This window comes from Musca domestica, unplaced genomic scaffold, assembly GCF_030504385.1.
Source record: "Musca domestica strain aabys unplaced genomic scaffold, Musca_domestica.polishedcontigs.V.1.1 606, whole genome shotgun sequence".
In the NCBI taxonomy this organism is placed as follows: domain Eukaryota; kingdom Metazoa; phylum Arthropoda; class Insecta; order Diptera; family Muscidae; genus Musca; species Musca domestica.
This window is the reverse complement of record NW_026712366.1, coordinates 119,094-146,858: the sequence shown is the minus strand read 5'-3', so window position 1 is coordinate 146,858 and position 27,765 is coordinate 119,094. Positions and strand designations below refer to the sequence as shown.

Below are 27,765 nucleotides of genomic sequence, written 5' to 3'. Positions count from 1 at the left end.
CCCATGAAAGCTTCGAATGTATATGATCTAAATTTCAACTTAATTACACATTTGGGGGAGTGAAAAAATCTTTTTAGGGGTGAGAGGACTTGGTGTGTATATTTCATGCTACGAAACACAATTTTGCCTCATATCAAACTTCCAAGTCATGGCGTGATGAATTTTGTGTCTGATCAAGGATCATCATGAAATCGGCTTATGTAGTCTATAGGCTACAGTTTGTGTAGCTTATTGCTCAAAATGTTCTACAAAATCCCGCTACAGTTTGTCTTTAAGTAGAAAACCTTCCACAGATTTTCTATAGATAGATGGCTAAAAAAAGTTCTTCTATATTTCTGAGATCTTTTTTAGACACCACATCTTTTATAGAGAGAAGACCTCTAAAGGAAGTCAATCGGGAGATCTTCTAACTATAGAAGGTTATAAGGCTTGTAATAGAAGTCTTCTACAAACAGATTTTGTGTAGTCGGAAAACTTTACAGGTCTTCCGAATACCGAAAATCCTTGGCTAGATAGAACGCCTTTAACAACTCTTCAGCAGAAGAATGACTTATGATTTCTTATGTTCTCTATATTTTAGAAAAATCAATATTCAAATATTGTTCAAATTAAAAATTCAGCCATCGATACACCCCAATATATAAGTCCATGTAAATAGCTTCAATTATAAGTAGAGTAGTTTCATAGCGAACAACTTGAGTTAGGATAAACGATTAAAACTACAAATTAATGATGTCGAGGAGATAGATGTGGTATACCACAGTAAATATGTAAGTATATATATATAGAGAGAGAGTGTGTGTGTCTGTGTATGTATATCAATTAACAATTCAATATGTCGTACAACATGTTTTAGAGAGTTGTAATTCATCATCATGATGAAGCATATGTCGTACAACAAAAATATTGGTCGGATGTGTGAATATTATTCCACTAAGATTCAACAAGATTAGAGGTTAGCTGTAATAGGGTATTTGTTGTTGTTTTCAAATGATATTTAAGTAAGTCAATTAACACGAAAGCATTTCGTTGTAAACAAGCCCCAGGACACACGCACACGCTTACACATAAATGTTTTGACAGCTGCTGACCAAAAAGCGAAAACTTTCTACAAAAACAATCAGCAGGCCATTAACATGATGATGATCGATGGATGCCAGGCGGAGGGGCAGTCGAAAGCGGCCGGCCACTGCTGCTTTCGCTGTTGGCAGATTAATCATTGACATTGGTTTTGGTTTTAGGCAGATTTTTCTAATGACTTGATGTCCTTGTTCCCATTGTTGTTTGTATTCGTTGTTGCTGTTGTTGTTGGTGGTGGTGCTGTCGATGTTGTTGTTGATGTGTTTGTTGGTGGTGGTGTTTTTGCTGACGTTGTTTGCGGCATTGCTGTTGACTTTTCATCCATGGCTGCCACAGCTGCCTGGGCCAGTTGTTGGGTGGCAGCATCCTTTGATTTGAGGAAATACGTCACCAAATCTATTGGCATGGGGAAAACAATTGTGGAATTTTTCTCGGCTGAAATTTGTGACAATGTCTGGGTATTGGTGCAAAAAAAAAAAGAATGGGAGAAAGAGAGTGGAATATTTATTAAAAAAGTAATCACCAACAACATTTTCAACATTTCTATTTAGCATGCCAGGCAAATTGACCAACCTGTAGATATCGCAATTGAAGGGCTGCCGGTGAAGCCCCTATAACCTCGGATGCCTCACGCAAGGCACGCGATGCCTTTTGCTCACCCTCGGCTGCAATGACTTTGGCTCTGGCTTCGCGTGCTGCTTCCGCCTCAGCGGCCATGGCTCTTTGTAATTGCACCGGAAGTCGTACGTCTTTTCTGAAAGTGTGAAAATGAAATTTATTTTCATATAGCATACATTTTTTCACGCGCTCTCTCTCTCTCTCTCTCTCTCTCTTCCCATCACTCTGTGCTAACAAAGTGTGAATCAAAAAAAAAAAAACATTTAGACAAACAACAAAGATATTGTTTTTTCTTAATGGGTTTTGACTTTTTTTCGTTGCTTGCACGGGAAAAGGAAACGGATATTTACATTTCAACACGCTCAACCTTTATACCCCAGGCATCAGTGGCTTCATCCAAGGCTTGCTAAAAATAGAAATAAATGAAAAGAGAGAAGCCAAAGGGTTTCTTTGTAATATGAGAAATACGAAAAAGAGCTATTTAACGTTTTTTAAATAAAGGAAAAAGGGTAAAGGGAAAATTGAAATAAAGGATACAAAAGGAAATTTCATATTTTAATTAAGATGAGGCTTAATTAACTAGCTTCTGATATATAACACTATATATTTTAAAGGAAGTTTGAGATAATTGCTGGCATTTAGAGGGGGGAAAGGATTTAAGGTTTTTGATTGTGAAATAGCGCATGGAAGTTGACCGCCTTGAAATTTGCATGTGTTAAGATTTAAGATACAATTACAATTTATGTAAGAGTTGGTTGCTGACTGACTACATGACTCACTGATTTATTAACGCCGAAAAGAATTATCTAAAACTAGAATTTTAAGCATTCACCTGAATTTCCTTGGCGGGTATATTAACTTTGTCATTCAGTTTGTAGTTCCTTGAAATACTCATAACAGATCCGTAAAATTCTAAGTCGAAATTTGCGATGGCCGTTCGCCTGTCTGTCTGTTGTAATCACGCAATATTTCGAACGAATTGAGACAGAGGGCTGCTCATTGAGTATTTTGCCAGTAGGCAAAATAAATGGGTCATGTCTGTCCACGTTTTCGTATAGCCTCCATGTAACGGTACCTCCCGATATTCGGTATTTTGTGGATTTTAGGAACATTATTCGAGGGTATTGTTTAAAGTTTCGTATGTGAAGATCTTAATGGGTACTACAGCCTATGATAAAAAATTACTTATGCACGTCTTCGTACAGCCCCCATACTACATTTTTCATTTAATCTGTATTTTTCGGTCTATTTAGAATTTTTTCAAGTTCCTTCCAAATGGAGGAAAGATCATGTTTAGAATTTAAATCATTAAAATACCCCATTTAAAACCCCAGCATGGGAAGAATTCTACTCTGTTTATTTCATAAGGTTTAATGGGTCCTTATGGAGACCCTGGCTGCGACAAAAAAAAAATTCCTGATTTTATGAACGAAAATACGAACATTTCCACGAATCGCAAATATTTTTAATCACCTCTGACTATGTAGCAAAATAGGAACAATATTCAGGGTGAGATGAAAAAAACTGCAACCTGCTGCTGTCACTTCTAAGCCACTCGTCCGACAGCTGTTAAAATTATTCCAGTGACAGCTCATTATATTGTTTACAAGCGTACAAAAGCATTTTGGTGAGAATTTTCCAGAAAAAAAAGTAATTCGTGATAGAATTCCAGCGTGATAGTGTGCTTTCTTTATATTTGGCTGGAAAACCACAACTGGCTATCGTTAAATGTCAATAAATCTTTTGTGTCTCGTACCATCTCTCGTCACAGTGAAACTGGTAGCGTAGCCCGACGTCAACATGTCCGCTGCCATGGTTCGAAAAGTAAAGATGCGCTTTAATAGAAACCCGCGTCACAGTAGGCGAAAAATGGCTTGTGAGCTGAACATATAGCAATATTCCATTCGGCAAATATTGAAAAATGAGCTCGGGGTGAAGCCATTGAAATTCCAAAAAATGCAAGAACTTACACCGCAACAAAAAGAAAATATACTCAAAAGAGCTAAAGAGTTACTTCGCCTGGTCTAAAGTGGTGAACTGCCAAATTTGGTTTTCTCCGATGAGCAAACATTCGTTGTCGCGCAGTTTGTAAACAAACAAAATAATCGTTTTTACTTGCCAAAGGGGTCAGCTGAAAACGTGCACCTTCGGTTGGTCACCTGAACTCAAGCGCCGGCCATGGTTATGGTGTGTTAATCGACCGTGGCATCAGAATAAATGTCGAATATTATCGCGAAAATATTCTGGAGGGTGTATTAAAGCCATGGGCACGCAAATATTTTGACTTTGGACATTCCAATAGGACTCAGCACCATCGCACCCAGCACGCGCCACCCAAGAATGGTTACAAAATTAGGTTTCTCCCTTCATTTCCAGAGCACTATGGCCACCAAAATCTCCGGATACCAACCCGTTGGCCTATTGTGTATGGAGTATTTTGAAAAGCAAGGTTAGAACTAAAAAATGCCAAAGTGTCGATCACCTCAAGCAAGCGCTTCACCGGGAGTGGGCCAAAATATCGCAGAGCAACGTTCGGGCAACGTGTGACGGTGTCATTGGCCGCTTGAAGGGCATAACTCGTACCAGTTCGCAGTTTTTTTATCTCACCCTGTATATGTCAAAGAAATAGATCTTAATTATTCTCCTTATAAGTCAAGAACCGCTAGACAGATCTTCACAATTCCCATTAATTCGGAATGGTCTCTTGCCAAAGAATAATAATAGCTAAGTAAAAATGTGTCAATAAAAAAGTGAATATTTTTTGTTACATTTTTTTTTTTAATTTTTCTGTCATATTTTTTATCGCATGCGATTTTGTCAATTTCACTTACACTTTTAAATTGTAAAATATGAGTTAAGGGTATTATATACAGGACGCAATTATCGTGCGATGCTCACGAAATTTTGCATGGGGTTAGGAATAGGTTCAGAATTAAAGCTTATTGTGTTTGAAGATGTACAGTTAGGGGTTCAATTGGACAAAAAATTAAAATTTTCCTGCAGTCACTATACAAATTTTCCTGCAGTCACTATACAGGTCACATTTAAAAACACAACGACGCCGAATTTTGAATGAGAAGAGAGTTAAGTACAGGGAAGAAGTCTAGCATTTTGGATGACCATTGGATTATATTCGGCTGTAAAATGGACCACAATTTTCGTGTTAAATTGTTTTGAATATCTAACAAAACGAGGGAGTGCGTAAATATTCTGGTCAAAATGCTAAGGGTACGGCTCTATGACATCATATCAAAAACAAGAAAGCAAAGGCTACAGTCGAGCGGGGCTGTCCGTTGAATACCCTACAACACTATAATAAACGATACAGTTTATATATATTTCCTATTTAATTAACGAAATAGTCAGAAGTGCGTTTTTCCTGTATTTGTGAATTCTCCAAAAAGTCACTGGAATGGACATTTTCGTATTTTGTCTACAAAAGTTGGCAAACTCCTTCACATATTGAATATTTTTGGATGGCCATCCAAAACTGCTCGGCTTTTGCAATGTCCGGTAACCCCCATTCAAATGTGCGTGAGGGTCGGGCGATAATTTCGACCTGCTGACAATTTTGCAGTTTTTTGGACCATTTCAACCCCTAAATATATCTCGATCATCTCCAAAAAGAGTAGGCTTCTATTCTGACCCTCTCCATGCAAAATTTCGTAAGGATCGGGCCATAAATGCGATCTGTATATGATATCCTGATATCCTAACTACTTAGTTTTGTTAGCTGTAGAAATATTACCAAATGTTTAATTCAAAATGAAAATATGCAAAAAATATGACAAAATTGAAAAAAGATGAGAAAAACTTACAAAATCAATATTTTCATCTTTAGAGAGATATTTTTATGCGATTTTTTAGACGTTTTTTCTTTCCTGCCAAGAGGTCATTCTGAATTAATGAGAACTGTCGAAATCAGTTCAGCCGTTCTCGAAATATATGAGATCTTTCAAACATATCTTCTTTGATAGACATATATATCGCACATATTTTGCTATATATTCGATTTGTTGGATCTTAACATCAATGTAAAAATCAGAAGTAACCTTGTCATGGTTTTGTGATTTCGCCGGGATTTAAAATATTCGCGGTTTAATGAAAAATTTTGAATTTTTTCAACAAAAAATATATGGTCTATTTTACCCTCTAAATATTATTCTATGACCACCTAAATTGGCAGGCTTCTTCCCCGGCCTAAACTCTAGCTACATGCGAAATTCTGTTATTACAAATTAACATGGACAGACAGACGGACGGACGGACATACATAGGTAGATCGACTCAGCTCGGCGAGCTAGGAAGATCCATATATACTATCCTATATGAGAAACCAATATTTCGAGGTGTTACATAAATTCTGGCCCAATCAAACTTATAATACCCCCAACACATAGTGTTGTAGGGTATAACTAAGTTTTCCGAGATGAATTTGGCCCTTCAATGTATAATTTTGTAGGTTATCACATGATCAGCCCCGCACGACCATAGCCTTTACTTACTTGTTGTCTATGAAAATGAAAAAATGTTGACCTTTTGTGGGAGAGGTACCCGAAGAAATGGACCGATGTACCAAGTATAGCTCAAATCGTATACACGCTTGGAGAGTTATCGTGCGGACCAGCCAGACACTCCCAATTCAACTCCAAATTTCCTGAATCGGATTTGATCCAAAGGGACCTAGGGTCTAAAATCGTTTTTACGATAATGCACGTTTTGGTCTACTGGCTGAGGGTATAACAAATGAAAAAAACATTAAGTTCGGCCGGGCCAAACTTTTAATACCCTCCACCTTAGGGTAAAGGAAACATTAGAAGAAATGTGGCAAAAACCATTAAAATGTCGAATATTGGGAGGTACCGTTATATGGGGGCTACACCAAAACGTGGACCTATAATTAAAATGTTTCGCCACACGAACTAGGACCCATTATGACCCACAAATACCAATTTTTAGACAAATCGGTGAAAAAATGTGGCAAAAACCATCAAAATACCGAATATCGGGAGGTACTGTTATATGGGAGCTATACCAAATCATGGACCCATACATGCAATGTTTCGCCACCGGAGCTAGAACCCATTATGACCAACAAATACCAATTTTCAGACAAATCCGTGAAAAATGGTTGCAAAAATCATCAAATTACCGAATATCGGGAGGTATAGTTATATGGGGGCTATACCAAATCATGGACCCATACATGCAATGTTTCGCCACCGGAGCTGGAAACCATTATGACCCACAAATACCAATTTTTAGACAAATCCCTGAAAAAATGTTTGTAAAAAAAAACTAATATACCGAATATCAGGAGGTACCTTTATATGGGGGCTATACCACAACGTGGACCTATACATGCAATGTTTTGCCACACGCTCAGAGACCCGTTATGACCTACAAATACCAATTTCCAGACAAATCCGTGAAAAATGTGGCATAAATCATCAAAATACCGAATATCGAGAGGTACCGTTATATGGGACTATACCAGAACGTGGACCGATATATCTCATTTTCAATACCAACCATCCTAGACACAATGCAAATAGCTCTGCTAAATTTTGGCGCTCTACGTCAAATAATGTGGGCTGTATCGCGATTTCAACAGACAGACAGACGGACAGACAGACCGACGGACATCGTTATATCGACTTAGAATTTTATGCTGATTATGAATATATATACTTTATGGGGTCTAAGACGAATATTTAAGGATGTTACAAACGGAATGACAAAGTTAATATACCCTCCTTTCCAAGGTGGAGGGTATAAAAATTAGGATGTAATATGGAACATAATATCTATGATTTTGCAGAGGATCTTAAAAATGGCACAATGACTGCAATAGGAAATCCACAGTATTTTGGGGAAATTTTGAAAATAAATGTTGCCATATTTCTTTCCCATATTGGGGTTTTACAAGTTTGGTAGCTTCTTGTGTCGAATTTCCTGGAACCTGAATTTCAATAGTAACTATTATACGAAAATTAAAGATTTTCTTAAATTCAAGGTATTAATATCCTAAAACTACAAATTTAATTTCTCATCTACTGGAAATTCCCAGAACAAGTCCTTACTAATCATCCATAAACATTACCAACCATTGCCATCTAATAAAACAATCAGTACGACACTAATGCGACACAAATTACCATTAATCCGTATATTTAAATATTACGAATTTTCTGGGGGAAACCACCTATGAAAACTAATAACCACCCTATTACAACAACAAAAGTTATTCTTAAACAACAAATAAGTAAGCAAAGGCTACAGTCGAGCGGGGCCGACCGTTGGATACCCTACAAAACTATAATAAACGATACAGTTTATATAGGCGAGATACTCGAAAGAATTCCACAAGATATTGTGACAAATAATAAAAGAAAACCATCAGATTTCGTTCTCTAATTTTCGAATAATAGCAACTTAAACTAATTTGCTCATTTCCAATTTATTTGTAGATGTTGCACGTAAATGGTCTTCCTAGATCTGGAACCAATATTTCCCAAATACCTATAATCTCTCAAAAGTGGCAAAAGATTAACATTTATTATTGGTTTTTGATTGAAACGCATCTATATGAGATAAAGACATTTGACTATATTCTTCAACGAAATCAGTGTTAACGAAATAGTCAGAAGTGCGTCTTTCCTGTATTTGTGAATTCTCCAAAAAGTCACTGGAATGGACATTTTAGTATTTTGTCTACAAAAGTTGGCAAACTATTTCACACATTGAATATTTTTGGATGGCATCCAAAACTATTTGGTTTTTGCAATGTCCGGTAACCTCCTTTCAAATGCGCGTGAGGATCGGGCGATAGTTACGACTTGCTGAAAATAATAATATGGCGATTATCTCCAAAAAGAGTAGGCTTCTATTCTGACCTTCGTTTTATCCCCATGCAAAATTTCGTAAGGATCGGACCATAAATGCGATCTGTATATGATATCCTGATATCCTAACTACTTAGTTTTGTTAGCTGTAGAAATATTACCAAATGTTTAATTCAAAATGAAAATATGCCAAAAATATGACAAAATTGAAAAAATATGAGAAAATTTTACAAAATCAATATTTTCATCTTTAGAGAGATATTTTTATGCGATTTTTTAGACGTTTTTTCTTCCTGTCAAGAGGCCATTCTGAATTAATGAGAACTGTCGAAATCAGTTCAGCCGTTCTCGACATATAAGAGATTTTTCAAGCATATCTTCTTTGATATATGGCACATATTTTGCTATATATCCGATTTCTTGGATGTTAACATCAATGTAAAGATCAGAAGTAACCTTGTCACGGCTTTGTGATTTCGCCGGGATTTAAAATATTCGCGGTTTAAGGAAAAATTTTGAATTTTTTCAACACAAAAGATATGGTCTATTTTACCCGCTAAATATTATCCGATGACCACCCAAATTGGTAGGCTTCTTCCCCGCCCTTAACTCTAGCTACATGCGAAATTCCGCGTCGATTGGTCTATAATTGCGACCTGTATAGCTACTGCAAAATCCGACTTTTTTCAGTATTTGGTCCATTTCAACCCCTAAACATTTGGCGATCATCTCCAAAAGAAATAGGCTTCTATTCTGACCTTAACCCCACCTTCGTGCAAAATTTCGTAAGGATCGGGCCATAATTGCGACCTGTAGCGTGATTACAAATTAACATGGACAGACGGACAGACGGACGGACGGACATACAAGGCTAGATCGACTCAGCTCGGCGAGCTAGGTAGATACATATATACTTTCCTATGTGGGAAATCAATATTTCGAGGTGTTACATAATTTTTGGCCCATTCAAACTTATAATACCCCAACACATAGTGTTGTAGGGTATAAATATTAAATCCATTCAGCTACAATTTAAATATTAACTTTAGTTACTATTTAAGTTTTCGTCTTCCACACCCACCCCCCCCCCCCCAAAAAAAAAAAAAAGTCCAATCAAGTTACAACTCAATTAGTTATTTTGGACTGGCCAACAAAACAACTGAAATCCGTTCTCAACAATCCATTTATTTGTGGCCCTCTTCAGTTGTCAACGCTGTAAACAAAACTGAAAATTTAAAAGTCAAATCTTCAGAAAAAAAAAACAACACGCAACAACAACAACAACTACGACCGACAACAAATGGATCAACAACTGTGTCCTTTGTTCGACTGTATTTTTCCCTTTAACCTGGTTCTTACAACTGCCTGACTTCCTGCCATACTACAACGATGGCGGCACAAGAAAAAATTACCTCTCCCCCTTCTCCACCTCCCGGCAGGGTATTGCATTTATTACTTTTATGTTAAAACATTTATTTGCAAATAAAAAATGCATAAAGCACTTGAAGCATTTGTTACGGCTACGCTGTCGCTGTAGCTACTGTTCTTGGCAAAAATTGCTTTCAACGACAAGACAATATCCCTCCAAAAAAGAAAAAAACCAAGGAAAACAATGAATAAAACCAAAACCGTAAGACAAGACATGAAAGGATGATCGTTGTCATCGCCGTCGTAACTTCTTACCTGCATTGTACCGGAAATTGTCATACGCTCGCTTAGAATCTCATGCAAATGCCGTGTTCCCATTGTGTTGCGCAGCGTTGTCTGTGCCAGCAGACGCGTCGAGTGATGAGCATTCTCCACGTTCGCAATGGAGACGGTGGCATTCGAAACGCGATAATAGACAACGGCATCTACCGAAACCGTTACACTGTCTTTCGTCAGGACCTGTGTGTGTGGAAGATGTAAAGAGAACGCAAGGATATTTTAAGTAATCAGTGGCAAAAAGAGAATAGCAAGAGAAAGGGAGTTACGTTTATCCAGATTTCGTAAAGAATAAATGAAATGGAGGTTAAAGTTTATTGCATGCAAGACAATGGGTCGTATCGGTAAAATAAAACTGGAATTTTGATAACATGATAAAATAAATAAAATAAATTCAAGAGTTTTACAAAACAAACATTTTAAAATTAATTTTTTTAGGGTGAGGTGAAAAAACTGCAACCAACTTCAGACTCCTGTCATTTCTAAGCCACTCGTCCGACAGCTGTTAAAATTATTCCAGTGATAGCTCATTTATTTTTTACAAGTATACAAAAGCATTTTGGTCAGAATTTTCAAAAAAAGTGATTCGTGATGGATTTCAAGCGCGATAGCGTGATTTCTTCATATTTAGCTGAAAAACCACAAGTGGCTATCGTTAGAGGCCTCCAGCATTTAAATGTGAATAAATCTTTTGTGCCTCGTACCATCTCTCTTCACCGTGATACTGGTAGCGTAACTCGACGTCAAAGATGTGGGCGGAAGAAAACAGCAACATCACCAGAAATGGTTCGAAAAGTATAGAAGCGACTTGATCGAAACCCGCGTCTCAGTGGCCGAAAAATGGCTTGTGAGCTGAACATATCGCAAAATTTCATTTGGAAAATATTGAAAAATGAGCTCGGGGAAAAGCCATTGAAATTCCAAGAAGTGCAAGAACTTGCACCGCAACAGAAAGAAAATAGACTCAAAAGAGCTCCAGCAGCTGGTAAACAAACAAAATGATCGTTTTTACTTCCCAAAGAGGTCAGCTGAAAATGTGCACCTTCGGTTGGCAACCAGAACTCAAGCGCCATGGTGATGGTGTGGGCCGCCATAACACAACTGGCTATCGTTAGAGCACTCCAGCATTTAAATGTGAATAAATCTTTGTGTTTCGACAGTGGCCGCAAAATGGCTCGTGAGCTAAACATATCGATCGCAATATTCCATTCGGCAAATATTGAAAAATGAGCTCGGAGTAAAGCCACTGCAATTCAAAAGACTGTAAGAACTTACACCACAACAGAAAGAAACTTGACTCAAAAGAGTTAAAGAGTTGCTTCGCTTGGCCGAAAGTGGTGAACTGCCGAATTTGGTTTTCTCCGATGAGAAAACATTCATTGTCCAGCAATTTGTAAACAAACAGAATGATCGTTTTTACTTGCCAAAGAGGTCAGCTGAAAATGTGCACCTTCGCTTGGCCACCAGAACTCAAGCGCCGGCCATGGTGATGGTGTGGGCCGCCATAACAGCCGATGGTCGCTCTCCGCTCGTATTAATCGACGTGGCATCAGAATAAATGCCGAATATTATCGTGAGGGTATTATTCTGGAGGGTGTATTAAAGTCTTGGGCACGCAAAAATGTTGGCCGCAGACCTTGGACATTCCAACAGGACTCAGCACCATCGCACTTAGTACGCGCCACCCAAGAATGGTTACAATATGAGGTTCCTCACTTCATTTTCAGCGCACAATGGCAACCAAAATCTCCGGATACCAATCCGTTGGACTATTGTGTCTGGAGTATTTTAGAGAGCAAGGTTAGCACTAAAAAATACCAAAGTGTCGATCACCTCAAGCAAAAGCCTTCGCCGGGAATAGGCCAAAAGTATCGCAGAGCAACATTCGGGCAGCGGGTGACGGTTTCATTGGCTGTTTGAAGGCCATAATTCGTGTCAAAGGTGACCAATTCGAACAAATCTAAACTTATTCTAAAATTTGATACTATTTCCGACATTTTTCGATTTCAATTAAAAAAATTAAAAAAAAGGAAAAAATTATGGCGTTTGTCTTTTTTTTTTTTTTTGTAGTTTTTTATCTCACCCTGTATATTCTTGATTCGTAACATTCTAAGTCGATCTAGCGATGTTCGTCTGTCTGTTGTAAGCACACTATATTTCCAATTAATTGAAGAAGAAAGCTAAAATTTGGCGCACATGTGTATTTTGCTGGTAGGCGGTTTAAATTCGTATGGCCTTCATGTAAAGGTACCTCCCGATATTCCGTACTTGTATTATATTAGCCCCAATATTCAACGAAATTGTATTCAACTTCGTATTGGAAGTTCTTAATAGGTACTGCAACTTATGAAAAAAAATTAATCATGCAGGTCCACGTCCCTATATAACGGTACCTCCCAAAATTCGGTGTTTTGATGATTTTAGCGACATTACTCATCGGAATTTTTTCAAATTTCGTAATTGAAGTTCGTTGTGAGTATTAAAACTTTTAACAAAAAATTATCTATGTCTTCGTATAGCCCACATATAACGGTAACTCCCAGTTTTTGGTTTTTTTGATGATATTAGCGACATTATTCACTGGAATTCTTTCAAATTTCGTATATTGTATACCCTACAAAACTATGTGTTAGGGGTATTATAAGTTTGACTGGGCCAAAAATTATGTAACATCCCGAAATATTGGCTTCCCGACATAGCGAACTACATATGGATCTTCCTATCTCGCCGAGCTGAGTCGATCTAGCTAAGTATGTCCGTCCGTCTGTCCATGTTAATTTGTAATCAAGACATTGAAAATGTAGGTGGGTTAGGGTCAGAACAGAAACTTATTATTTTTGAAGATGATCGCCAAATATTAAGGGGTTTAAATGGACCAAAAACAGAAAAATTTCCTGATTTTACTATTGTTCTACAGAGGTATTTTATACAGGTCGCAATTATCGTCCAATCCTCACGAAATTTTGCATGGAGGTAGGGTTAGGGTCAGAATAAAAGTCTATTGTTTGGAAGATGCATAGTTAGGAGTTCAAATGTATCAAATTCTTCTGATTTTGCAGTCGCTTTACAGGTCATAATTGGAAACCAATCGACACGGAATTTTGTATGAGAAGGGATTTAAGGACAGAGAAGAAGTCTAGCATTTTCGATTGACTATTGGTATATATTTGGCTGTAAAATGGACACAACTTTCGCACAAATTGTTTTGAATACCTAACAACATGACTGAGTGCGTAATTATAGAACAAATGCCCCCAATCAAAAAGCTAAGGCTAACATCTGGACAGGGCTCTATGGCATCATTTCAAAAGCGAAATCATCCAAATTAGATTTTGACATAAGGGGGCTTCCACTATCTTGTAGTGATGTAGGGTATCACATGGTCGTCCCGGCACGACTATAGCCCTTACTTACTTGCTTTTATTTCATTTTCTACATTACTTATAGTAATACAGCCCAACGTTAATATTCCACAACTTGAGTTTTAACCTTTCCAACAAAAATGCCATTCAGGGAATTTCGTTTATCTCTCCGTTCTTGTTTCGCAAATTTGTTTAAGTTTTTTTTTTTTTTCAATAAGATTTAACCAAAGAATGGCTAATGTCTTTGTTGTATATGTGTGTTTGTGTGTATCATTCTTAAATGCGAGTAAGCGAGAATGTGTGTGGCTGAAAAGGGCTTGTTTCGTATTAAGCCAAAAACCATAAATCACTTTTAAGTCATAAAAATTGTTTATTAAGCAGAAACCAGTTACACACAATGCTCGACGTATTAAGGGAGGGGAGGGGACGTCAGGAAATGGTTAAGATAATAAAAATTATTTCGTCACTCATTCCGAGATGGGTATGGATAAGGGAAGTTTCCATTAAATGATAAGGCCAAACACTTGCATGGCGTTCTGTGTCCTATTCTTTGTCAATGGAATGAAAATTAAAAATGGAGGTGGAGGTGGAAGCCTATTTTTTTTGGAGATAGTCACAATATATGTAGGAGTTCTCCTTTCCAGAAAAAGATAAAATCTAAGAAAATCTCTTAAAAATATGTCAACAAAAAGTGAATATTTTTTTCAATTTGCGATGCGATATTTATACCCTCCACCATACTATGGAGGGTATATTAACTTTGTCATTCCGTTTGTAACTCCTCGAAATACTCATGTCAGACCCAACAAAGTATATATATTCTTGATCAGGGTAAAATTCTAAGTCGATTTAGCAATGTCCGTCTGTCTGTCCGTCTGTCTGTTGTAGTCACGCTATCTTTCGAATGAATTGAGATAGATGGCTAAAATTCTGCACACATGTTTATTTTTCCAGTAGGCAGCTTAAGTTCGTAAATGGGCCATGTAGGTCCACGTTTTCATATAGCCCCCATATAACGGTACCTCCCGATATTCGGTATTTTGATGATTTTAGCGACATTATTCACGGGAATTGTTTCAAATTTGGTATTTGAAGTTCCAAATGGATACTACACCATAAGACAGAAAATTGTCTTTGCAGGTCTACGTCGTCTTATAGCCCCAATATAACGGTACCTCCCTATATTCGGTATTTTGATGATTTTAGCGACATTATTCGCCGGAATTGTTTCAAAATTGGTATTTGAAGTTCGTTATGGGAACTACAGTCTGTGACAGAAAATTGCCGGTGCGGGTCCAGGTCTTCGTATAGGCCCCATATATCAGTGCCTCCCTATATTCGGTATTTTAGCGATTTTAGGTACAATACCCACCGAAATTGTTTGAGATGTGGTATTTGAAGTTCGTATAGGATGCTACAGCATGTGACAGAAAATTGTCTATGATGGTCCAGGTCTTCGCACAGCTCCAATTTAACGGCACCTCCTTATATACGATATTTTAATGATTTTAGCTACATTATTCATCGCTTATTTCAAGTTTCGAATTTGAATATGGTAATGGCTTATGACAAACAATGCATATGTATGTCCACGTCGTATATATAACTGCTATATTCGGTATTTTTAAAATTTTAACAGAATTTTTTAAGGATTTTATTTTTTGAAAATTTCCAAATTCGTTGCAAATGGTGGAGGGTATTAAAAGTTCGGCCCGGCCGAACTTACTGCTTTTTAACTTGTTTAATTTTACTTACACTTTTGAATTGTTCATTTTAAAAAGGTTTTCTACACCCCGCAGTACTATGTGTTAAGGGTAGGTCGCTATTATCGTCCGATCCTCAGGAAATTTTGCATGGGGATGGGGTTAGAGTCTGAATTAAAGCCTATTGTTTTAGGGGTTCGAGTGGAGCAAAAAATTTAAAAAAATCCTGATTTTGTAGTCGCTTTATAGGTCACACATGGAAATTAATCGATACGGAATTTTTAATGATAAGGGAGTTAAGGACAGTGAAGAAGTCTAGAATTTTTGGTGACCTTTTCGGGTGAAATGGCTTTGAATACCTAACAACACGACAAATGCGTAAATATTGGGCAAATGTCCCCGGTCAAGAACCTAAAGGTAATCTCTGAGTAGGGCCTTATGACATTAATTCAAAAACGTAATCTTCCAAATAGATTTGGGCATAAGGGAGCTCATTATATTGTAGTGTTGTAGTGTATCACATGTTCAGCCCCGCACGGATATAGCTTTTACTTACTTGTTTTTACTTCATACTTTCATAGAACAAGAATCCAGCCCCTGATTTTTATATCCTCAGCCATATGGCTAAAGAGGGTATATATTATTTGATACGGCGAAAACGTGTCTCATCGAAATAACGGTTTTAGACCCTAGGTATCTTTCGACCAAATCTGTTTCAGGACATTTGGAGTGATGTAGTGATTTCAGTCTGTCTGTCTGTCGGGCTGACTGGCTGGCTGGTGCGCACGATAACTCTCGAAGGGAGTATCCGATTTGGTCCAAACTTGGTACATCGTAATATTATTGTCAAACTTAGATCGAATTCGAAGGGAGTATCCGATTTGGTCCAAACTTGGTACATCCTAATATTATTGCCAAACTTAGATCGAATTCGAAGATGGGAAATTTCGGCCCACTCCTTCTGGTACTTCAACCACAAAAGATCGAAATTTTAAAATAATATATATATTTTGCTGTTCAGAACGAGAAAGGATAATCCGATTTTGCTCCAACTTTGCAAATCCTAATATTTGCATAGGTGCTACATCAGGTGCGAAAATGGACAATATCGGTCAACTCCATCAATTACCTCCCCCATAAAAGATCAGAATTGTGAATAATTATAACTCCTACAAAATGTGATGTAAGGGTGCGATTGTCTAAAAATTACACACACCACAATAGTTTTATTAACCCAAGGTCTTGTCTAAAGATGTAATATATCGGTCCACTCCATCATGTACCTCCCCCAAAGGGTCAAATTTGTGTATACCCATGAAGCTCATAAAACGCAAAATTAACATCCGAATCCATTCAGACATGCTACGTCTCAATACTTGCATCAACACAATATATGTTATAAGGATGGTAGAGATCGGACCATTTCTTCTGCTATCTCCCCCACAGAGGGTTCAACATTTTGAAAAACAAAATCTTTAGATAAATTGAAATAAGCATCCAACTCTCTTCAGATTTCACACACACCAACCTAACACAAGATCTGTTGTGAAGATGACATATGTCTGCGAACTCCTTCTGGTACCTCGCCCACAAACGGTCACCATTTTAAATACTATTATCTATTAATTATAACATCAACACCTGAATAGCAATGGCGATTCATCTGATGCCAGGGCCTTGAAATTCAAGGTAAGGTCACTGATGGTTTAAAGTCCTGATATGAGGAGAAAAATTTTCGAAATTCGTACTTAAAGGGTACGAGAAGTGGAAAATGGTACGCCACTGTTATAAGCCGATATCATGACGACTTTAAGGCCTACATGTAGAGTTGTGCCAGTCTATTTCGGTTCAGTACACCAGTTCATAAACGTATGAGTGATTTCCTATATTTCATATCACTCATACGCAGAGTCCACTTAATTATATAGGGAACCAATTCGACCAACTGTACCTATATGTACGACACTGTTATAAGCCGATATCACGACGACTTTAAGGCCTACATGTAGAACTTGCAAAGACATAGAAGTATAAAGATGGGACAAGACAGAGTCAATATATGGCAACCCTGTGAAAATACCTCTGTTGTTATGATATCGTAACAACATAGTTAGAAATGTTATGCGATTTAAACCGCTTAGGCAATATGCAATTAATTTGGAAAGTCTATGGAATAGAATTTTGAAACCCAATTTTTGGATTTTTCAAACTTTTGTTTGTCATTTTTTTCTATAAATATATTTTTTTATATTAACATGGTCCTGCCATAAGCTGTTACCCAGACAGTATAGACACAAACCATTTGCTCAGAATGCATTTTGTCTAGTCTTTACCATTTTAGGTCTTTGGAACTTGTGCCTATCAAGTTAAGTTCGGTACACCTGTACTTAAACGTATGAGTGATTTCATATATATCATATCACTCATACGCAGAGTTTTCATACAAGTAGCTAGTACTTAAGTAGATAGGGAACTAATTCGTTCAACTCTACCCATATGTTAATTTGTAGTCGATTTGACTGGAATTTGTGGCCTCCAAAATATCGACAATGAAGAGGTACGTCAATATGATGTATATTCCTGAACCAATATCATCCATTTCCAAAATCAATCCTTTTTAAAATTTTTTAAACTTAAAAGTTTAAAAGTTTCATGGCTTACTCGACATAGAATTTTACGCCGATCATTAATATATACAAAATATAAATACAATATTTCCCACATGGAAATAAGTCGAGATATATCAGACCTCTTCTCTACCACCTTCAGGTCACGTATAACCGGCATGCACTTCTTTAATTTTAAATATTGCTTTCATTTTAAATTCACCAATCTCTTTTTTATATCTTTTTATTTCTCTATTTGTCTTAATTGTTCTGACCATGCTATGGAAATTAAATGAGAATTAAATAAAAAGTGCCACAACACAAAAAAATGTGAAACTTAAAAAAGCTGCAGAAATAAAAAATGGAATATAAATGGAATGCAAATATGCCATACAATGCTGCACAAAAAAAGAACAAATTGAAGCTAATTAAACGAAAGCTGTGGCCATCATCACCATCTCCATCACTCATTCTATCCACTCACTTACCTCTTGCGGTGGCACATCGTACGTTCGCGTACGCAAATCCACTCGAGCATAGGAATCGATGCAAGGCAAAATGAAAAATATACCTGAAATTAACAATAAAAAGGATTTTAATTGAGATTGAGTCGTAATCGCTGCTGCTGGCGCTGTTGATGCCAATGTGATTGGCCATTTGTCGAGACTTGCATCTGCAATCACATTCACATCAGCAAGATATATATATTCAAGTGTATGGGTGCTTACCTGGTCCTTTGGCACCACCGGACATTAAACGTCCCAAACGAAATATAACCGCCCGTTCATATTCCTGAACAACCTATTTTTTTTTGGAAGAGAGGGAAAGAAAAAGGATCAGGAAATTAAGAGGTAAAAGAAAAAACGTAAATGTTTTATATTAAACTATGCAAAAAATTCTGCATTAAAGCATTTACCTTAAAACAAACGAACAAACTAAACGGCAGTGTTAGAATTATTAAGGCTACTGACAAAAATATCAATAATGTGCTGCATGTGGATGATTTCTCCTTCTCATGGACATCCTCGTCCACTGAAAATAGATCAAAAGTTAAAAATTTAAAAACATACTCAATTAATTTCTTTTTTTTTATTTTTATATTATTATTTTTTTTTTTTTTTTTTTGAATAAATCATAAATCCAGCAAAAAGCTTGTCAAATAATTGAAAATATTTAAATTATATAAAAGCGTTCCTTACAAATCTTTTCCAAGAGTAACAATTTCTCAGATAATATGATTGGAAAGTATGGTCAAGGCTATACAAAATAATGATATAACATGGCACACCTTTATATCGGAGCTACACCAAAATATTTTATATAATTTTTTTCTGGGAAAATGTATCTTTCAAATGTCAATATTTATACCCTACAACACTATGTGTTTTTGGCCCAATCAAACTTATAATAGTTTAATATACATGTCAAACTTATAATAGTTTGATTGGGCCAAAAATTATGTAACACCTCGAAATATTGGTTTCCCATATAGGAAAGTATATATGGATCTTCCTATCTCGCCGAGCTGAGTCGATCTAGCTATGTATGTCCGTCCGTCCGTCTGTCCATCTTAATTTGTAATCACTCTACAGGTCGCAATTATGGCTCGATCTTCACGAGGTGGGGCTGGAACCAGAATAGAACCCTATTGCTTTTGGAGATGATCGCATAACATCTAGGGGTCGAAATGGACCAAAAACTGAAAAATTTCATAATTTTGCAGTTGCTCTACAGGTCGCAATAATAGGCCAAACGACGCAGAATTTAGCATGGGCCTAGAGCTAATGGCTGGGCAGAAGTTTTCCAATTTCTAATTTCCAATGGCTCATCGGTTAATATTTAGTGGGTGAAATAGACCATAACATATCTGTTAAATAAAGTAAAATTTTCCATCAAACCGCGAATATTTTTAATCCCGGCGAAATCACAAATAGGCGAACGGGTCAATTCTGACCGTAACACAGATGCCGATAGTAAATATATCGAATATATATAGCGAAATATATACAATGTATATATACAAAGGAAGGGGATGTTAGATAGAATGCTTATATCTCAAGAATGACTGGACCTATTTTGACAAATGTTGTGAATTGAGAATGCCCTCGTGGCACAAAAGTATGAGATCTAAAAAAAAACCCGCATAAAATGATGACGATAATGGTGTTAATATAGATTTTTTAGTATTTTGTGACATTATTTTATTTTTTCACATTTTTTATCGCATGCGATTTTTTCAATTTTGACTTAAAATATTGAAGTGCATATTTTGTAATATTTTTTCGCATTCCAACACAGGTTGGGGTATGGAGAATTTATTAATATACATACGAAATATACATTTTAGACCCCACAAAGTGTATATATTCTTGATCAGCATAAAATTCTATGTCGATTTAGCGATGTCCGTCCGTCTATCCGTCTGTGGGAATCACTCTAGCTTCCGAACACAATTAAGTAGGTTGATAAAATTTTACTCAAATGTGTATTATGTCTACAGGACTTTTGTTATTGAAAATGGGCCATGTAGGTCCACGTCTTCGTATAGCCCCATATAACGGTACCTCCAGATATTCGGTACTTTGATGATTTAAGCGACATTATTCAAATTTGATATTTTATTTTGGTATTCTGTTTTGGTATTCTAGCTTCCGAACAAAATGAAGTAGCTTGATAAAATTTTACTCAGGTCCACGTCTTCGAACAGCCCCCATATAACGGTACCCCCTGATATTTGGTATTTTGATGATATCACTAATACATTATTTACTTGAATTGATTTAAATTTCGCATTTGAAGTTCGTAATGGATATTACAGCCTATGACAGAAAATTGTCTGTGCGGGTCCATGATTTTTTTCAAGTGTCGAAATTCAATATTGTAGTAGCTTGTGACAAAATGTACCTATGCAGGTCCACGTTGTCATATAGACCCTAATATACGGCTACATTCGGTATTTTTAAGATTTTAACAGAATTTTTAACGGATTTTATTTTTTTGAGAATTGCCAAATTTTGTACCAAATGGTGGAGGGTAATCAAAGTTCGGCGGGCCTAACTTACAGCTTTTTATACCCTACAACACTATGTGTTGGGGGTATTATAAGTTTGATTGGCCCAAAAATTATGTAACACCTCGGAATATTGGTTTCCCGTATAGGAAAGTATATATGGATCTTCCTAGCTCGCCGAGCTGAGTCGATCTAGCTATGTATGTCCGTCCGTCCGTCTGTCCGTCTGTCCATGTTAATTTGTAATCACTCTACAGGTCGCAATTATGGCCCGATCCTTACGAAATTTTGCACGATGGTGGGGTTAGGGTCAGAATAGAAGCCTATTTCTTTTGGAGATGATCGCCAAATGTTTAGGGGTTGAAATGGACCAAATACTGAAAAAATGTCGGATTTTGCAGTAGCTATACAGGTCGCAATTATAGACCAATCGACGCAGAGTTTAGGGCGGGGAAGAAGCCTACCAATTTGGGTGGTCATCGGATAATATTTAGCGGGTAAAATAGACCATATATTTTGTGTTGAAAAAATTCAAAACTTTTCATTAAACCGCGAATATTTTAAATCCCGGCGAAATCACAAAGCCATGACAAGGTTACTTCTTATCTTTACATTGATGTTAACATCCAACAAAACGGATATATAGCAAAATATGTGCGATATATATGTTTATATGCTTGAAAAATCTCTCATATGTCGAGAACGGCTGAACTGATTTCGACAGTTCTCATTAATTCAGAATGGCCTCTTGGCAGGAAAGAAAAAACGTCTAAAAAAATCGCATAAAAATATCTCTCTAAAGATGAAAATATTGATTTTGTAAAATTTTCTCATATTTTTTCAATTTGTCATATTTTTGGCATATTTTCATTTTGAATTAAACATTTGGTAATATTTCTACAGCTAACAAAACTAAGTAGTTAGGATATCAGGATATCATATACAGATCGCATTTATGGCCCGATCCTTACGAAATTTAGCATGGAGATAAGATGAGGGTCAGAATAGAAGCCTACTCTTTTTGGAGATGATCGCCATATATTTAGGGGTTGAAATGGACCAAAAAACTGCAAAATTGTCAGCAGGTCGTAATTATCGCCCGACCCTCACGCACATTTGAATGGGGGTTACAGGACATTGCAAAAGCCAAGCAGGTTTGGATGGCCATCCAAAAATATTCAATGTGCGAAATAGTTTGCCAACTTTTGTAGACAAAATACGAAAATGTCCATTCCAGTGACTTTTTGGAGAATTCACAAATACAGGAAAGACACACTTCTGACTATTTCGTTAACGCTGATTTCGTTGAAGAATATAGTCAAATGTCTGTATCTCATATAGATGCGTTTTAGTCAAAAACCAATAATAAATGTTAATCTTTTGCCACGTCTGAGAGATTATAGGTCTTTGGGAAATATTGGTTCCAGATCTAGGATGACCATTTACGTGCAACATCTACCAATAAATTGAAAATGAGAAAATTAGTTTAAGTTGCTATTATTCGAAAATTAGAGAACGGAACCTGATGGTTTTCTTTTATTATTTGTCACAATATCTTGTGGAATTCTTTCCTTGCTTGCCTATATAAACTGTATCGTTTATTATAGTGTTGTAGGGTATTCAACGGTCGGCCCCGCTCGTCTGTAGCCTTTGCTTACTTGTTTTACTTGCTTTTATTAAATCAGCTTTTTCTGACACTTCCTCCACAGATACTTCTAAGTTGTGATAAAACAAGTTAAAAAGTATCAGTCGGTTTAGCCGAGAGATGTATATCCTCAACCAATGTTCGATTATTTAAATATATCTTAACATCTATTATGATTATTCAAATTGTTGAACCTCTATGGAGTAGGTTCCAATATTGTCCATTTCGTATCGGACCTCAATGCAAATGATATAAATATTGCGACGTGTCATTTTTAAAAAATTTTAAAATGTGCATGATGCGGGTATAGTCGACCGAAATATTTCATTTTCACACTAGTACAGATAAAATTATTGGTATGGGCAAAATTACGAGAAAATCGAACATTTATATTCAATTTTTTGCGAAATCATAGATTCCATATTCTTTTCAGATTATTGTTTTAGAGAAATATTTAGATATAGCAAGTTGTAAAGAATCGCTGACTTGTTTCGCAAGTTATGACAGATAAAAGTATTGAAAATTGTGACTATTTGTCGGTGAGGTACCAGAAGGGGTTCGCAGAAATGTCCCTATGTGTGAAATTTGAAGAGAGTTGGATGCTTATTTCCCCTTCTTTGAGCGTGTTGTTTTTCAAAATCTTGAACCCTATGTGGGGCACGTAGCAAAAGAAACGGTCCGATATCTACCATCTTTATTACCGATCTTGTGTTGATGGAATTATTGAGATGTAGCAAGTCTGGAATGGAATTGGATATTAATTTCGTGTCTTATGAGCTTCATGGATATTCAAAATTTTGACCATTTGTTGAGGAGGTACCAGAAGGAGTGGGCCGATATATTCCATCTTCCATCCAATCTTGGGTTAATACAAATATAGTGATGTGTGAAATATAAAGAAATCCGTTTTGATTATTCAAAACGTTGACCCTTTGTGGGGGATGTACCAGAAGGTATGGTCTGATCTCTATCATCTTTATAACAGATCTTGTATTGATAGAAATATTTAGATTTGTCCAGATGTTAATTTCACGTTTTACAAGCTTCATGGCTCTTCCAAATTCTGACCCTTTGTTGGGGGAGGAACCAGAGGAAATGGACCGATACATCCCATTTTCACAGCAGATCTTTTGTTAGTAGAAGATATGGGACGTATGAAATTTGAAGAGAACCGGATGCTTATTAGGGATTATATTATCATTTTGGTTATTCAAAAATTTAACCCTTTGCGGGGAGGTACCAGAAGGAGTAAATCGATATATTTCATCTTCACATTAGACATTGCATAAATAAAAATATTGAGATTTGTGATGACAATTGGACACTTACATCACATTTTATAAGAATTATAATTATTCAACATTTTGACCCTTTGGGGAGAAGGTACTTGATGGAGTGGAGCGATATTGTCAATTTTCGCACCTGGATCCCGGACCTGGTGGACCGATATCGCCCATCTACGAACTTGATCTAAGTTTGATAATAATACTATGATATACCAAGTTTGCATTAAATCGGATACTCCCATCGAGAGTTATGGTGCGCACCAGCCGACAGACAGACAAACGGACGGACATCGCTAGATCGACTGCAAATGTCCTGACGCGTATTTGGTCCGTAAGCCATATGGCTGAGGGTATAAAAATTAAAAGAACGTAATTTATTTAAAAGTCGCTTACATAAATATATATCCCCAGCTTTATATGGGAGCTATATCCAAATCTGAACCGATTTCAATATAATTTGGAAAAATTATTTTTGTATCAAATTCCGTTATACATTCCAAATGTCATTGAAATAAGAGATTTAAAGCATGTTTGAGGCACCAAATACACGAAATCGGTCGAAAATTTATATGGAAGCTATATCCAAATCTGATCCAAATTTGGAGACTGTATCTATAACCGATCAAAAGATATTTGCATACAAAATATAAAATTATTGGAGGTACCTCCTACTCTGATGCAATATCTCCAGTTCCAAGTGAAATTTCATACATGCATATAGCCTATGTTACATTCAGGTGATGCTAAAATATATCTGGAAATTTTCAGAATAATCTATTCAGCGGTTTTTGAGTCTATAAATTACAAACAAACAATCAAACGTATAAACATTTTTCTCTTTAATGGATATAGATTGCATAAAAACAATAAATCGAAATTCCGAAAATATTGTCAAATTGTATATTATTCTAACGATGAAATGTATTCAAGTTCTGTCCGGAATCATGGTTGCTGCCAGAGTATAAGTTTGTAATTTTTTGAGAAGTTTCAAAAATTTTTTGGGATGAAATGGACCGGAAACAAAAATTTGCAATGTCTTAGAGTTTAAATCAGATCAAATTATATTTTATGATGGAAAAAGGCCATAACTTTTGTGTGAAAAATTCCAACATTGGAGTTCAAATATTTTTGATGCTGAATGGCACTTCCCGTCATGGCATTACATCGATTCCATTGGCCCTACAAGTAAAAATCTACATTTTCCCTACGAACGTCCTTAATTACTGACTCGATGTAGATCAGGCTTTCTTTCCCAAATACCAATTCAATTCGGACATTTTCAAATTGTATTTATACCCTACAACACTATGTGTTGGGGGTATTATAAGTTTGATTGGGCCAAAAATTATGTAACACCTCGTAACATTGGTTTCTCATATAGGAAAGTATATATGGATCTTCCTAGCTCGCCGAGCTGAGTCGATCTAGCTATGTATGTCCGTCCGTCCGTCTGTCCATGTTAATTTGTAATCACTCTATAGGTCGCAATTATAGCCCGATCTTCACGAAATTTAGAATGGAGGTGGGGCTAGGGTCAGAATAGAACCCTATTTCTTTTGAAGATGATCGCATAATATTTAGGGGTGGAAATGGACCAAATACTGAAAAAATGTCGGATTTTGCAGTAGCTATACAGGTCGCAATTATAGACCAATCGACGCGGAATTTCGCATGTGGCTAGAGTTTATGACGGGGAAGAAGCCTACCAATTTGGGTGGTCATCGGATAATATTTAGCGGGTAAAATAGGCCATATTTTTGTGTTGAAAAAATTCAAAATTTTTCATTAAACCGCGAATATTTTAAATCCCGGCGAAATCACAAAGCCATCACAAGGTTACTTCTGACCTTTACATTGATATTAACATCCAACAAATCGGATATATAGCAAAATAGGTGCGATATATATGTCTATCAAAGAAGATATGCTTGAAAAATCTCTTATATGTCGAGAACGGCTGAACTGATTTCGACAGTTCTCATTAATTCAGAATGGCCTTTTGGCAGGAAAGAAAAAACGTCTTAAAAATTGCATAAAAATATCTCTCTAAAGATGAAAATATTGATTTTCTAAAATTTTCTCATATTTTTTCAATTTTGTCATATTTTTGGCATATTTTCATTTTGAATTAAACATTTGGTAATATTTTTACAGCTAACAAAACTAAGTAGTTAGGATATCAGGATATCATATACAGATCGCATTTATGGCCCGATCCTTACGAAATTTTGCATGGGGATAAGATGAGGGTCAAAATAGAAGCCTACTCTTTTTGGAGATGATCGCCATATATTTAGGGGTTGAAATGGACCAAAAAACTGCAAAATTGTCGGCAGGTCGTAATTATCGCCCGATCCTCACGCACATTTGAATGGGGGCTACCACACATTGCAAAAGCCAAGCAGTTACGGATGGCCATCAAAAAATATTCAATGTGTTGAATAGTTTCCCATTTTTTGTAGACAAAATACGAAAATGTCCATTCCAGTGACTTTTTGGAGAATTCACAAATACAAGAAAGACGTACTTCTGACTATTTCGTTAGCGCTGATTTCGTTGAAGAATATAGTCAAATGTCTGTATCTCATATAGATGCGTTTCAGTCAAAAACCAATAATAAATGTTAATCTTTTGCCACTTCTGAGAGGTTATAGGTCATTATAGGTTCCAGATCTAGGAAGATCATTTACGTGCAACTGGAAATGAGCAAATTAGTTTAAGATGCTATTATTCGAAAATTAGAGAACGAAACCTGATGGTTTTCTTTTATTATTTGTCACAATATCTTATGGACTTCTGTCGAATATTTCGCCTATATAAACTGTATGGTTTATTATAGTGTTGTAGGGTATTCAACGGTCGGCCCCGCTCGACTGTAGCCTTTGTTTACTTGTTTTTTAATATTTTCAATAAATTCCTTAACTTCAATTAACAAGCCGTAACTATCACGAAACAGGCATTTCAAACATTCCATAAACTCCACCAAAAACAATTAACATTCTAATCCGCCGGCCGATAACTTACTCATTTTATGGCTGGCAAGGGAAGACATTTTCATAGAACGGTTTCGGGAATTCGCTGCTGCTTGAATTGTTCGAAATTTTTGTTCGTTTTTCTGAAATTCCAATTAAAAAGTCAGCCAATAATTGTTCTGCACAACAATGATGATGGGCTATGGCGGCGTCGGCTATGGGCTCTCGAAGCAATTATGGTGAAATGGATTTTTATTGCATCTCGTTTAGAATTGTGTTTTGTTCTCGCACTCGATGGCTGTTGGTATTCGCTTCCTGCTTGATGAAATTAATAATAAAAATCACGCATTGTTTTTTTATTTTAAAATGTCTGACTGACTGTTGGCCCCCCGTTTGCCGGAAATGGCAAACAAACGTTAACGGAACACCCGCATTCGAATGCACGCACTTGGCCATAAAATCCGCGGAATCACATTTTAAACGACCGCAAATTGTTGGAAGTTGAATGGACGAATGAATGACCGAATGAACGAAAGAGGAAAGTGAACACACCAACAAAGTAGCTTTGCAAAAGTTAAAACATTTGGTTTCCTAGTTTTTTTTTCGTTTTTATGCTCTTTTATTTTGGTGTGCCGGCCAGACCGTCGGTCACTGTGATTTCCGCTTGAGAGATCCTGGCAATACTATGAACGGCAAACAACTGATTGTTTTCATTATTTAATTATGCACAAAAGTTGCAGTTATATGAAACAATGCTGCAAAAAAGAAGTGGCTAACACAATCTCACACACACATCCACACACACGAACTCAGCCACAAATATGAGCAGAGACCACCCACATACAGATGGTTGAAAATGTACATCAAATGCCACATGTACTTCGTCGGTACATGTTCTATGTTGGAATTTACATACAGACGTACATCCATTATA

The 27,765-nt window shown here is 36.5% G+C and overlaps 1 protein-coding gene across 1 annotated transcript; it reads right to left on the bottom strand.

Annotated features, from left to right (window-relative positions):
• Positions 1-27,765, bottom strand: LOC101892425 (band 7 protein AGAP004871-like). The gene is made up of 8 exons (XM_011292813.3): positions 26,884-27,765; positions 18,835-18,950; positions 18,647-18,719; positions 18,407-18,489; positions 10,227-10,430; positions 2,049-2,104; positions 1,654-1,834; positions 1-1,534 (listed from the first exon to the last, which is right to left on the bottom strand). Exons 1-8 carry the CDS (start codon positions 26,915-26,917, stop codon positions 1,238-1,240), a joined length of 1,044 nt encoding a protein of 347 aa, XP_011291115.3. The 5' UTR covers positions 26,918-27,765; the 3' UTR covers positions 1-1,237.

What these genes read in the sequence shown, in the direction of transcription:
- LOC101892425 (XM_011292813.3), bottom strand. Translation starts at nt 26,917, where the DNA reads ATGAAAATGTCTTCCCTTGCCAGCCATAAAATGA. An exon ending in GTTTGTTCGTTTGTTTTAAG is followed by an intron (nt 18,720 to 18,834) that starts GTAAATGCTTTA and finishes AAAAAAAAATAG; the next exon opens with GTTGTTCAGGAATATGAACG. An exon ending in TTCAATTGCGATATCTACAG is followed by an intron (nt 1,535 to 1,653) that starts GTTGGTCAATTT and finishes ACCAATACCCAG; the next exon opens with ACATTGTCACAAATTTCAGC.